Source organism: Natator depressus, chromosome 1, assembly GCF_965152275.1.
Source record: "Natator depressus isolate rNatDep1 chromosome 1, rNatDep2.hap1, whole genome shotgun sequence".
NCBI lineage: Eukaryota > Metazoa > Chordata > Testudines > Cheloniidae > Natator > Natator depressus.
In genome coordinates this window covers 287,580,952-287,595,338 of record NC_134234.1, presented here as the reverse complement: position 1 = coordinate 287,595,338, position 14,387 = coordinate 287,580,952, and the positions used below count along the sequence as shown (strand labels likewise).

Sequence of the window (14,387 nt, the reverse complement as noted above, 5' to 3'; positions counted from 1 at the left end):
CGTAACTGAAATGCTGTCAGTTCAATGATGATATGCTCAGCCACAAAGGCCTGCAGTTTTGCATTACACTAAAACATATTTGCAGGACACTTAGAGGAATGATCACAACAACAAATCCCTGAATGGCTAACTTGTGATTTTGACAGGACTGATTCTACCTTCCTGAGGATTATGACATAACTGATCACAATGGCACAGGAGCAACAGTGCAGGACACTTCCGTTTTCAAGAGAAAGCAGCTCAGTTACAACTTCTCAGATACTTAGCCCTCAGTCTGAAAGATCAGCTGCTTAGTAGTGTTATTTTTACAGCATGAGTCCTTGCTCAACTGTACCTCTGTTCCCAATGCAATATTTACCATGAAGAATATCCCACATAATCCTAGTTACGTTAGCTGGATCCACCCTTCCATGACAATGTACATTTTCACCCATCACAAGGCTATCTCAATGCTGATAATCACTGTCATCCCCGTTTCCGCAATGCCTGGCTGCTTCTGCCTGGAAAGCAAGATGAGTGTGCGTGTTTTGGGGGTGGGAAGGTATCCAGGGGCTGTATAATAAAATCAGCGCCAAACACTGGCCAAAATATACAGGCAATAGGAACCAAAGACCCTGGCATCACGGCAAAGCCATAGATGTCAGGCAGGTTGCCCCACCAACTGTGAGGGATCCCTTCCTAGAACAACCCAAAGTACAAGGGACCGGGCCCCAAACCAGTTCTAAGGGCAGCACTCCAGGGAAACCTTTTGGGGAAGTGACCTGCACCAGAACTCTTCTAAGGAAAAAGAGCAGACACCTCAAATGATCATAAATGGCAGGGCGCTCATTGCACAAGAGATGGTTGCTCCAGGATTTGAGGTTAGAATAAACTGAGAATGCATTATTTAATGGCACAAAGCTTGAATCAGAAAAGATTGTATGTAACTGGTGAAGAATGAATACTCAAGAAACAGTATGATTGTGGTCATTATTACTGTTTTTCATTTTTACACTTTTTGGTGTCTCAGCCCTCCAGGAAATCTTAAGACACACTACACGACGACTCAGGAGTTGGAAGGGATTTTTACAATACAATGTGAACTTCACTGCACAGTAAATGGGGATTGAAAATTGGAATGTAAAGGAAGGGTCAATGTCAAATGCAAATAACGGATTAAAAGCAGAGAACTGTGTGCTTTGGTGATGCAGTGAGAAACTGGTAAGATTTTCTAGGCCTCACTAGTTTTAACAAGAGATTTCCTCTCTGTGATAAGAAAAGGGCCTAGGGGTCATTTTACACAAGTCAAGAGGCAATGAAATCGTCACAAACTCTCTCTCAGACACACACACATGCTGCAGTTGCCAAGGTCTGTTCAATAGCAAAGACCCTGAAGAATAGGGAGAGGAGATAAGAAGCACTGACCCCATTGCCCTAATACAAAATGAAATTTCATTTTCTAAAGAAATAGCCATTCATATGCCTCAGCTTCCATATAGCAACATCCGATGCGAGGCTAAAGAACAACTAAATTGCACATGGCACACCCAGAGCTTGTATCAGACATGCAGTGAATAAAAACATTCAACGAGAGTTGTAGCTAAGAGCATATTTTCAAGGATTTCTCAATTTTTGCCAGAATTTAGGAGAAGAAAATGGCAGCAAGCCAGTGAAAGGGAAACTTTGTCTTTCACCTGTTCCTAATTTACAAGGGCTTCCCACAATTCAAGAACGCAAAGAAGTCAGTATTTCTTTTAAGCTCCTGTATAAAAGCTGAAGGGCTTTCCTGTTTAAAATGGTGTCCTGAAATGAGAAGATTACAAAAGCCTTCAGTAAACCAGAGATTCTCACACAGAGAATATGAAATACACAAGAAAACGAGGATGTTGAAGCTAAGAAAACAGAGTAGGTAAAGACAGTAGAAAGGGAACATATCCCTCCTCCAATACAGAATTGAATTAGAGCACTGCTGTTCAGCGGGGCACCAGACGAGATGGAGTGAGATTTTGGCACTTGGAGATGAATAGCAGCAGCAGTCCATTATCGAATGCTTTATCCACTAATGCTGTGAACTTGGGATTCAACTGTCAAGACAGCATTAGAGAACTGCTGAAGTAGTCTTAAAGTACTTCTTCCCAATGACGAGCCGCACCAGAATGCAACTTTTGTGATCTGAGAGTATTTTTTTTCCTCCTGCTGAAGCTTTCAGTATTGATCAGCGGAGTACTGCAAAGAGAAATGGCTGCAGTGGGGGAAATACACTCTTGGCAAACTGTGTGGCCTGCTTGGGCTGCTTCCCAGCCTCCCAAGCACAAAGGAGGTAGCGTGACTCCCCAGAACCTTCTACCTATCCCCACAGCCTGAGAGAGGGGACAGGACATGGGGAAGGACAGGAGGAAAGGTGAGAAGGAATGATTTTTGAAGTGGCGATCAGGGAGCACAGCTGCCATGCCTAAGCTGTATCAGCCTCATATGAGGAAACAGTATGATACTGATGCTCCTTCATTGTCTTTTTCATTCACGCTTTTCCACCATTCCCTATGCATGGACTACACTTGCTGAGTTGATCTACAAGGCCACCTTCCACTCATCATTCATATTCCCCTTTAAGGCCCATTCATGCCACAACACCTACAAGAAATTAGCCAGCTAAGATGTCCATTTTGTGTAAATATTAACCCCCCACACCACCTTTCTTACTCCATCATGCCACAGGTTAGCCCTCACTGGGAAATCACAAAGTGATCAACCCTCCCTACTGTCTTGTTACTTCACGTCTCAGTGCATAAGCTCCTTGGGGCAGGGATCAAGTCATCTGTTTTGGGGAGACGCAGAGCATCAGCTATAACGTATAATAATCCTGAAGCGTAGTCTTATGTCTCACTCTGTCCTCTGTTGTTTCTTTTTTCTTTCCCTTTTGCCACATAATGGCTTTCCCATCATCACTTCACTGTGTTTAAAATTAGTAACAGTTGGGTAATTTCACTTGCATGGCAAGTCGGAGGACAGGATATAGGAGGTGACCTCTGTTAGAGCCCAGTGGGATCAGGATGAAGACACTGTGCTAGTGCTCTCTGTCTAATGGACACTTGAAATAAAAAATGAAGCCTTCAGATTCAGCCACACAGCTTGGAAGAAATTCCAGATGACCACCACAATGTGGCAGGTACCACATGATAATGTAAAACTTCTGCAGTTTATCTCATGAATCAACCGCACTTTCCATGTGATTGCACTGCCATAGTTTTTAAAGAGGAGATAGAACCAAAACCTCATATCAGACTATGCCTGAAACACGGGAAAGCTTGGATCTGAAATTCACAATAGGTTCCATTTTTGTAATGGGATGAACTAGAAGGTGAATCTGAAAACTGTTTCATTTTAGGAAGAGTGCATATAGGTATTTTGCAGTTTGGGCCCATCTTTAGGATTCAACACAGAATTATGCATTTATATAATAACAGAGAGACATCTAGAGTTCCAAAACTAAGAATTAACAAATTAACAAAAGCCCCAAGAGTTTTCCAAGGGATATAAACGTCATGTGTCAGAGCATAAGCCAACCTCTAATTAATGGGTGTTAGTAAGAAACCATTCCTGTGGATAGATGATTCCATAATGGCCTACTCTACTGGTTCTTGCATCTTCCTCGAAAGCTTCTACTATTGGTTACTGTTGGAAACTGGGCTAGATGGACCACTGATCTCACCCAACATGTAGGTTCTTATTATGACCACAACGTGGAAAGTGTCACAGGACCCATGCAATTTCTCCCATGGCTCATTTCCACATTCCCAGTCATTTAAAAATTCAAGTTGATGAATTTACCATAGACTGGGTTACTAAACTTCTCAAATAACTTGGAATTTTGCTGGTCAACATTATTTTAAACATATTTGCAAAGTGATAAATACCTAAGATCTCTCCTTAACTGACTACTCGGAAGAATGGGACACTGTTTCATAGTCAGGATTGCTATACAATCATGAATCCATTAGCTATACTTCATTTGGACTACTGTGAGGTAAATTAGGTAAAATCTTTCACAAAGTACTTTAAACCCTTTAAATATTCTTTATAACCAAGCAGCAAGAGCAATTCTGCAAGGTAATTTTCATAAATATCATTGTAAGCCATATGAAAGGCTGTTCTAATTACCTCTTGCTAGCTGGCATGAAAAATGCCTTGCCACTATTATTTATAAGTCCCTAAAAGATCTGGCACAAAATTACTTAAAAGAACAAATTAACATTCAGTTCAGATGTCCATTCATAGAACACCAGGTCAAACACTAATAAATGTGTTTGTTCTGAGACTTAAGTAGAGAAAGCCTGATTCTGGTGTGACTTACACTGGGGTAAATCAGGAGTAACCTCACTAAATTTAATGGAGTTAAACCAATGTTAGATGGATCAGAATGAGACCCAGAAAATCTGCTTTTCCTCTTAGGATCCCTAATCTTTTGTATACTGTATAATAACCTCTACTAATTAGTTCAGCTAACTCATTGATGACATTTAACAAAGAATCTTCATTCTTAGTGCAAGAAATGTGTGGCAAAGCTACCTCATTATCTGCCTTCGTATCCCACCTCAAAACTCTCCTTTGCCATGATACCTATAAAAAACTTGACAATGATTAGGCTGCTGGCATGCACAGACCAGTGCCTACCATGCAGACCAATACTGTTTCCATGGTTTACTTGTACTCCCCCAACTGTCTATATCCATCATCTGGTGTATCTTGTCTTATATTTAGAGCGTAAACCCCTTGAGGCAGGGACTGTCACCTTTTTTTTCCGATTTTGTACAGCACCTACCACAATGGGGTGCAGATCTATGAGTAGTGCCCCTAGGCACTACGGTAATAAAAATGAAGTTATCAACTTCTGAATGATTGAAAGATTAGACCTATTGTAAATGGTTAGCTGCTGAATAGGTGGGCATCATTATTTGTATTATGGTAGCAGACCCCACAGAGATCAAGACCCTATTGTTCTAGCTGCTGTATACTCATGTAGCAGGTCTCTGCACAGAATCTATTAAAATCTGAATAGATAAGGCAGGCAGAGTGGGAGGAAGGGAGTATTATCACCCCCATTTCACATATGGGGAACAGAGGCATCAGAGAGATGAAGTGACCTGCCCAAGTTCACACAGGAAGTCTGTGGCAGAGCCAGGAATTAAATCCGATCTCAGTCCAGTGACACCCTCAGGACCATGCTTCCTTTCCATTGTTAATTGACAATAGGCTATTCATGATTCCGGGTACGTGTATGTCCTTGGATAGCGCTGCTGATGTCAACTCAGATATTGAAAAATTGGCCTTAAGTGTTAACTGGGTGATCTCAGCTAAACTGTGATTCCCTGGATAAAGCTGTAAATATATTGTTTGGCAATTCCCTCCCCCACATTATCAAACAGATGAGGCACCTCAAAGCTCCGTTAGGTATTTTCTGACCCCACCCCTGTCCATTCTTCCTCCGCCATCGCCTAACACTCTAAGGATCCCTCTGTTCCTAACTGATTCCTCCTCCTTTTTCCACTACTTCCCTCACCGGAGCTTAGAGAAGTTCCGGGTCTGCTACTAACTGATGACAGGATTTCATTAGTTTGTAACAAAGGTTTTGGGAAAGCTTGTTTAAATACAGATGGCAGCCATGCCAAAACCGGGAAATCAACAATCAAACAACTTGTTTCTAAGCTGAATGCCACACAAAACCCAGCTTTCCATCCCCCCCGGGCATATTCCTGCACTGCTGCAAGTAGAATTATGTCCTGAAAAGAGGAGAAAACTTACAGGAAAATTCTCTAGGACGGGGGATGGTCAACACTGCTCTCTGTCTGTCCAACATGGAGCACTACTTCAGACTCAGATGATCTGTATGTTCTCACCAGCCAGTGGACTTTCCCTAGGGTTCTCTATGCTTTTTGACTGGCTGAGTCACCCAGCTCACTTTAAGCTTTGCCGACAACCCCTATTTCTAACTGAGGTGCACCAGTGGTCGAGGCCCCTGCAGTGGCAGGGAGTTGATTTAGTGAGATATACCCAGATGATCCTGGCAAGTGACCCATGCCCCATGCTGCAGAAGAAGCCAATGCACATCCCCGCAAAGTCACTGCCAATCTGACACGGGGGAAAATTCCTTCCCAACCCCATGTATGGCCCTCAGTTTAACACTCAGTGTGCATATTCTTATGTAGTCAGTGCCTATTTTTTAGGCCCTCTTCCTAGGCACTATTCACCCACCCAGCCTCTCTTCCTCCCAACCCATGTTGGTGGGTTGGATGTCCACATGACCAGCTAGCTGCTGCATCCCATTGCGGTGGCAAGTTGGAGTCAGCACTCAGTAGTACCATGTGCACGTACTAGCAGTGAGCAAGAAGCAACCATGATAAGAAGGACAGCACCAGCTTTTGTGGACAGTTCTTGTGAGACTCTCCCTTTTTGGGGATGGGTGGGTGTGGCAGGTGTGGTGCAGGGAGAGAGGAAGCAACAGCTGGGTGAATGAAGTCCCAGAGAGATGGGGAGGTTCAGAGATTCAGGAAGCAACCCCTGAAAAAACTTATTTATAGAAGAGACAAATGGTCACTACAGTATTAGGGGAGCCTTTTAGCACTTGGTTTGGCTGGTATTTACCTCTTTGGGAACAGGGCAGGAGAAAGGGGGATGGATTTTCCCAATCCTGCTGGCACATCCCTAGACTTTGGTTTTTTGTTTGTTTTTTTTTTTTAAATGAAAGCACCATTTTGTGTTGGCTGTACAGCATATGCATATGCTGCTGCTTCTCCTCTTGAGCAGGCTGTATGATGCCGTAGCCCTGGCCTCTCCTTCAAAACCTAGTATTTATTTATCTATCTATCTATCTTAGCAGAGGGACTAATAAGCCGTAGGGAAGTCAAGCAGCCCAGGCTCTCTCATTTCTACCACATCTCTCGGAGAGAGGAGATTGTGAAGGTCAGAATGTCACAGCTGCAGCTTCACGCTAATCATCCATTCACCTGACAATCCAGCACTTGCAGTGAAATGCTATTTTACATTCCATGTTTGTGTCAGTATAAGAAAATACTGTTTGCAATTTTCTCTAGAATGGCTGTCACTTAAAAACCCAAGTGGCTGTCAGAGTGCCTTTGCCCACGGTTATCTTCCCCGTTTTCCCTTTGTGTGGTAGTACAGGGCGAAGCCTGAAAAGATGATGGTTCAGAAACAAACACATGAAGCATTTTCAGACTTGCTTTCCTCTTTCCCACACCAACTGCCATTGACAGACTAATGTAACTAGAGTGCTATGGATTTTTCCACACATTTTCATTTGGGTGCCGAAATATCCCAGATTTTGTGTCTGACACTGGGTTGTCCTCCCAGTTGACACAAGGGAAACGGGTGAAAAATGTTTAAAAAGCTCCTTTCTCTGCTGTATTCGAGTGGGAGTTTTCATAAAAGGAAAAATGCAACCCAGGAGAGGGGATGGCGCAGGAGAGAGAGGTGGCTGGGAACAGAAATCAAGGGGCCTGAATTTGGGAAGCAACAATGAGGCCCCCTTTCACGCTGATATTCACAATAAAACAGGATGACCCACTCGCTCAAGGGAGAACTTGACTTCGGGAACTTAACTCTTCAGGAACATTTGTATTGCTAGATAATAGGATGCTGGGAAGAGCAATGTTGACCAAGAAGAGGAGATAAAGCCAGGAAAATAGCGAATATAATTGATGAAATGGGTTGCAATCAAACTTTTCATCTCTTGTTCTCACTCAGCTTATCCAGCCGTTGGCACCCTGGGCACACGACTGGTTTTAAGAACATAATATGACCAATACAGTGAATGCACAATGAGCAACGTTCCGGGAGCCCCACATTCAAAACCCATACGTAGCCTCAAGGCTCCTGCACCAGGTGACTGCACTGAGGAAAAGATGCTCAGAACCGGTAGCGGAAGGTGGGCCAACTACCTTTCCTCCCAGCACTCCCTAGCAACAAAGCCTCTTGTCATCTGGGTTGGTGCTGTGGCACTGCAGCTGCTAAATTCCTCAGGGGAAAGAGAAAGTTATTTTTAAGTGGGAAATGGCTTCCCAGAAGGAAATGATCAGCCAGACAAACAAATATGCCATGTCCCTCACTAGAAGGAGCAGAGGCCTCCACACAGCTTTAGTGTGGTGGGAAAAATAGAACCTATGCCCAGATACTGTAGTCCCCTGCCTATCCCCATACAGTCAGCAGGTTTTTAATCCATATTTGATAAGTCCCCCTTTGAGAGTCTCCAAGCTGCAAACCTAGCCATAAAGACACAGAAGAACTTATAAGAGAAGCTCATTCACTTCACGCTACTCTCTGGAAACAAACGAGTTACGAACCCCACACTTGCTGTGGAAGAGGAACTCTGAACGGCCAGCTAAGAGCACAAACCTGTGGGGATCATCAGGGTCACAGTTTGGTAGGAAGTTTGTGACAGCTTCTGCCACTTCTTCATTTAATAATACATCCCAGAGTCCATCGGTAGCTAAGATCAGCACATCCTCTGGTCCGTGCTCATACTGCAGAAGGTTGTAGACTCTCACCTATAACCACAAAACAAGAGACATTGACTCGGATGAGGGAGGAAATATTCCAATTCTTGTGAAAATCTGCTGCTGATGATCTTGAGTTAGCAACTTAGACAAGGGCGCTCAAATACCCCCACAGGTCGCACTTTTGCTCTCCCCACCACTCAGTAGGGCAACTTCTTCATGGAGCTGGCAATCTCTCTTAGGCCCTAATTCAAAATAGCATACCCTACTGCTGGATGGCACTTAATCAGGTGCTTAAGTGTTGACCTGAATAGGAACAGACTTGACTGTTCTTGAATCAGGGTCCTAATGCATTTATGTAGTGCTGACAGCGGTGATCAAAGCAATCAAACCTATTCCTCTCCCTTCTCCTCTTGTGGCCATGCTGTGCATTTTGGCTATTCTCCATCATTGGGATAGCTGGTCAAATAAGAATTTAATAATTTACTTGATGAATTTTTAATAACTGTTTTCACTATTTGCCAAGAAACCATTAACTATGCCCAATAAATTGCACATGTTCTGAAGTGCTCAGTGCATTGTATAAGGATTTGCTACCTAAAGTCTTTTCTATAGCCGTGATCCAGCAAAGAACTTAAGAATATGCTTAACTTTAAGCATGTGAGTGGCTCCACTGAAGTGAATGGATCATATTCTTAAGTGATTTGTTGGACTGGGGCCAATTTAAGGAACCACATAAAATATTAGTGGAAAAGGTTCTTCCATACTAGGTTAATTCCCTAAAATGCCCATTGGTCTTGTTACTTAAGGCTGAAGTCATATAGCTAAGAACTGAACTGACTTCTCAGTCTGGCCCCTGATGCTGAACAATCTGACATCCTATGTTTAAAATGGCCTCCCGTAACCCCCTGCTTGACTGAGCTGTCTAAATAATGAAATCAGGGGGTTAACTAAGTCAGCACACGAACAAAGGTCATTGCAAGTTTTTCAAATGAGTCTTTTGTTGGTTGTAAGTCTTCTCCCAGCCTGCCCTGCATTCCAACTGTCAAACCGCCTGCTCCTTTAATTCCCCAAACTAAAACTTGGAATCCTTGGGAACCACTCACAGAGCACTTTAATTACCCCACCAGTAATTTGAAAGACGTGTGACAACCTTGGAAGGTAGACAAGAAGAAATGATGATCTGTATTAGAATTTGGGAACAGTGCACCTGGTCACACATGCTGCTTTATCCTTGTGCTTCAAGAGCAGCATCAGTGCTCCACAAATTTGTTCAGACATGTACTTGGCACAGCTAGAAGATGGGGAGTGATTTCATTCTCTCTTGGCGCATTCTCTCATTAGGAGCCAAGGAGCAGGAAACGCACATAAAATGCTTGGACCTTTCAATGTAATTATGATTTTTATGGGATTGCAACCAGGACAGGAGAAACAATCATGTCCATCTCAGTGCTAATCCTCACAGTTTTTTCCCTTTTGCTCTAAAGGGAGAGAGGGTCATTTGTAAAATGTATCGATTGCTTTATTATTTAAGGTCTATCTGAGTGAGGACTTTTGAGATGAGCCAAAAAAAAAAAAGTCAACCTAGAACACTCCCCACTGTCTTTACCTCCTGATTCAAATCTATCAGGAATACAACTCCACAGCAGCAAATATAGTCTATGGAGACTGTGTGTTACAGGTACACCTCTGTGCCAATTCACAGAGGATACGAGTGTTTCATAGAATCATAGAATATTAGGGTTGGAAGAGACCTCAGGAGGTCATCTAGTCCAATCCCCTGCTCAAATCAGGACCAATCCCCAACTAAATCATCCCAGCCCGGGCTTTGTCAACCCGAGCCTTAAAAACCTCTAAGGAAGGAGATTCCACCACCTTCCTAGGTAACCCATTCCAGTGCTTCACCACTCTCCTAGTGTTTGCAGCCCCCGACATTATAGAACCTTGGCTCTTTAGTGCAAAGTGTAGCAGCTCATGCCTTTGTTTGTTGAAGTCACCAGCTCAACTGCCAGTGTATTGGCCGAGATGATGGTCATCACAAAAAAAAACGTTTGGAAGTCAGATCTCTTGGATGTCAGCTACTTTTACACAGACAGTAAGATACTTAAATGTTAATTATCCACTTAGCAGTGAATCACTCAGAACAAAAACACATGTAAATCAGCAGACTTTTCTAAAATCCATCTCTGCCCCATCTCCCTCACCTAGATAAAGAAAGTTCAAATTAAAGTAACAGATCCTCTCCTGCTACCACTCGGGGAAAATGTTATGGGCCAGATCTTGCTCGTACTGAAGTCTATAGCAGATCTCCCACTGATGTGTATGGAGCAAGATTGGAGCCTATGGCTGCTGCTTCAAGGCAGTAGAACCCTGTCAAAACTATAGCTGATGCAGCAGATGAAGGGCCCAAGATATATATGTCTGCAGACTCTAGTGTACATTACTGAGAAGAGAGACTATTTTGATACAAGAACATTCAGGTTTTGGGGAAAACTCAGGCAAAGATAATATAGCTAATTTAGGAACTAGCGGCTATTTTTTATGAGGAAAGACTAAGCTTGACATGTTCAAACCTGAAGAGATGGCAAGGAGATGGATACTGACAGATGCCTAATGATGCACAGTAGTTAAGGGGTATGGGCAATGGTGTGAACAAAGAACCAGCTATTTGACTGGTATGCAGTTCAAGGAAAATAACAACGTGAAGTTATGAAAGGAGGTTGGGTTAGTTGTCAGATGTGGCTCTCTCCCCCAAAGAATGATTATCACATCTAATTGTCTACTCACTGTCATAAAGTAGCCAGCTTTATAAACTTTCCAAACCTTTGTAGATAGGTAGGATATTACAGTATTCATATTATTTCCTATACCAAGCAGAGGCCATGTCCCGGTGATGTCACCTGGTTGACAAGTAAAGTATTTAAGGGTGGCCACAATATTTATTGTTTTTCCTTCAGTTTTCTAAAATACATCTACAGGTGGCTAGCAAGCACTAATAGACATGAGTTAATTTAGAGCTGTTCAGAGAATCACAGTATTTCAGAGGCAGGCTGTCTTGCCCAGATGCATTCCCACTTAGCGGAGCTGTTCCAGTTCTCATTTTTAATACTATCTTCTTGTATTAGTTATTTGCAATTTTACAGAGGAGTAACATGACACTAGCATTCTCATGTGGCACATGTATGACACTATATACTTTTTATGTGGCCGAGAGCTATTTATCAACTCCATCTCACCAGCCATTTTCCCCAAAGCCCTGAGCTACCCCCTGCTTGCTGCCCTTCCTCAATAATAATTCAGGCAATTCAGCAGATATGAGATTTAAATGATGTTATGGCTGTGACACAAATCAGTCAAACTTGTCTGCGCTTCAAATGGATACAGAACTCTCCAGCTCACACAGACATGGGTGGCTGGCCAGACCACCAGGTAACCTGGGCAAAAGCCGTTTTCCCAATGCAAGCGGACTCTCTGTATGGCTTCCACTCCCTCTCACTTCCTTAACTCTCCCTGCTCCCTCTATGCATTTAGGAAACCCTCCGTCCACCTCCAATGTCATCAGGAAGGATGGACAATTTGGGATCTACCTCATGGTCTGTCTTAATTAGCCCATACTGCAACTTCATATCCAAAAGCAGGAATGTTTAAAGCCAGCAACAAAGAAGCAGTGTCACTTCTGCACAGCCAGCCAGCAAGGAGAGGGCAGGTCTAGATGAATTACACAATGACTGGGGTCTTCAGACCTCTGTTAAGGTTTAGCAGTGGATGCTCTGTGCTATAGCTCAGTTATGCACTCTGTCTGGATATGGATTGTGCATTCTGTTATTCAGCAAAGCTCTTAATGTGTGCTGAGGAAATACTCCAGTGCCAAATCCTGGATTGGTGATACAAAGGATGGGTCGGGTTTGTGGTTACATCTCAACAGGATCTACCATACATACATAATCCCAAGTATACATATAAAATGATGGGATCTAAATTAGCTGTTACCATTCAAGAAAAAGATCTTGGAGTTACTGTGGATAGTACTCAGAAAACATCCACTCAGCATGCAGCAGCAGTCAAAAAAGCTAACAAAACATTGGGAATCATTAAGAAAGGGATAGATAATAAGACAGAAAATATCATATTGCCTCTTTATAAATCCATGGTACACCCACATCATGAAGATTGCATGCAGATGTGGTCTCAAAAAAGATATACTGGAATTGGAGAAGGTTCAGAAGAGGGCAACAGAAATTATTAGGGGCATGGAACAGCTTCCATTTGAGGAGAGATTAATAAGACTGGGACTTTTCAGCTTGGAAAAGAGACGACTATGAGAGAGGTCTATAAAATCATGACTGGTGTGGAGAAAGCAAATAAGGAAGTGTTATTTATTCATTCTCATAACACAAGAACTCAGGGTCACCAAATGAAATTAATAGGCAGCAGATTTAAAATGGCTATTAGCCAGGATGGGCAGGGATACTGTCCCTAGCCTCTGTTTGCCAGATGCTGGGAATGGGCGACAGGGGATGGATTACGTGATGATGACCTGTTCTGTTCATTCCCTCTGGGGCACCTGGCATTGGCCACTGTTGGAAGATAGGATACTAGGCTAGATGGACCTTTGGTCTAATCCAGTATGGCCGTTCTTATGCACCACCTTCAAAAGGCCATACTTGGCTTGTGAAAGAGCCACAGCTGATCTGGTATCCCATTCGTGTTCTTAAGCGAGCCAGCCAACTCTTGCTTGAAAACAACGCATAGCAAACTGACATGTAGCCTGCAGCCACCTGAGATGGTCCTGAACCAGCCTGGCCCAATGGAATTCAAGCCAAGACGGGCAACACTCTATATTCAGCTTCAGCTGCATTTACTATCAGCATGGCTACTTCAGTAATTTAAATCCTTTCTTAATTGTATTGTTCCTTATACGTGCACGGTTATCCAAAGCAGTTTCATTGGCACACATGGAAATCTCTTTCTATGCTATCTTCCAAGTAATTTATATGTAAATAATGAAAAGCTGGTCCCAACACTGTTCCCTGCAGCACTCACCAATTAACCTCCTTTTAGCTTTTTACTGCTACCTTTTGTTTCCTGCCCTTTAGCCAATTTCCAGTGTACTGTGCCAACTTTCCACTTACTCCATGGCTCTGTCTTTTATATTAACCTACGAGGCAGACCATTTTCTCAAATGCTTTCTGAGAAATCCAAGCACTGTATAAGACCATCTACTGCATTTCTCATTTCTTCCCTGACAGTAGTAGCCTAAAAGAATTCCAAGCCAGTCAGATTTGACCTGCTATTCCTGAAATCACCTTGATTCTCCTGAATCAAACAGTCCCTCTCCAAATATTTACCCAATTTGTTCCTTTAAATGGAAGTCCTAAAGCTTTCTACCAAACACTGGTGTCAGTCTAACATTGTGTGGTTTCCTTTTACATACTGTGAAGTGTTCAGCAAGCTCTTTTAGCACAGCCTTTATGGGAAAAGGTTCTTCAGTTCTCCCTCTCCACATCATTCAGTCAGAAAAGTGGTCAGGTGAAACAACAAGGGCCAAATGGCGCCATCAGATGCATGCCTTTTCCAACAAATGGGTGAGTAATCATTTGAAGAATCTTAAAACCAAATCTTACCTCCCAGATACAGGGACAAGATTCCTATTGATTTCTAATGCCAGAATTTCATATTAAGATTTGTCAAATGATTATTTCACTATGAAAAATAGATATGTAATACAATGTGAGATCTCCTCAGCTCTGGTAAGTCTGCTCTGTGCTTCTCCAGTTCATTGTAAGTGGTTCAGTTTTCTAGAGCTGTGAAAGTCTTTCAAATGTTGTCTCATACCAGCTGAATCACCGAAGGCTGACTGTCAGACTTGGTTACGGGTCTGCTCCTCTCATGGGTTGGTAC

General features: G+C 42.8%; 1 protein-coding gene across 1 annotated transcript in view; it reads right to left on the bottom strand.

Annotated features, from left to right (window-relative positions):
- PPM1H (protein phosphatase, Mg2+/Mn2+ dependent 1H) overlaps positions 1–14,387 on the bottom strand; it is a 207,071-nt gene that overhangs the window by 6,652 nt on the left and 186,032 nt on the right. Inside the window, exon 9 of the mRNA XM_074942136.1 lies at positions 8,386–8,537. Within this exon, the coding sequence (XP_074798237.1) occupies positions 8,386–8,537 (152 nt within the window). The remainder of the gene's footprint in view (positions 1–8,385; positions 8,538–14,387) is intronic.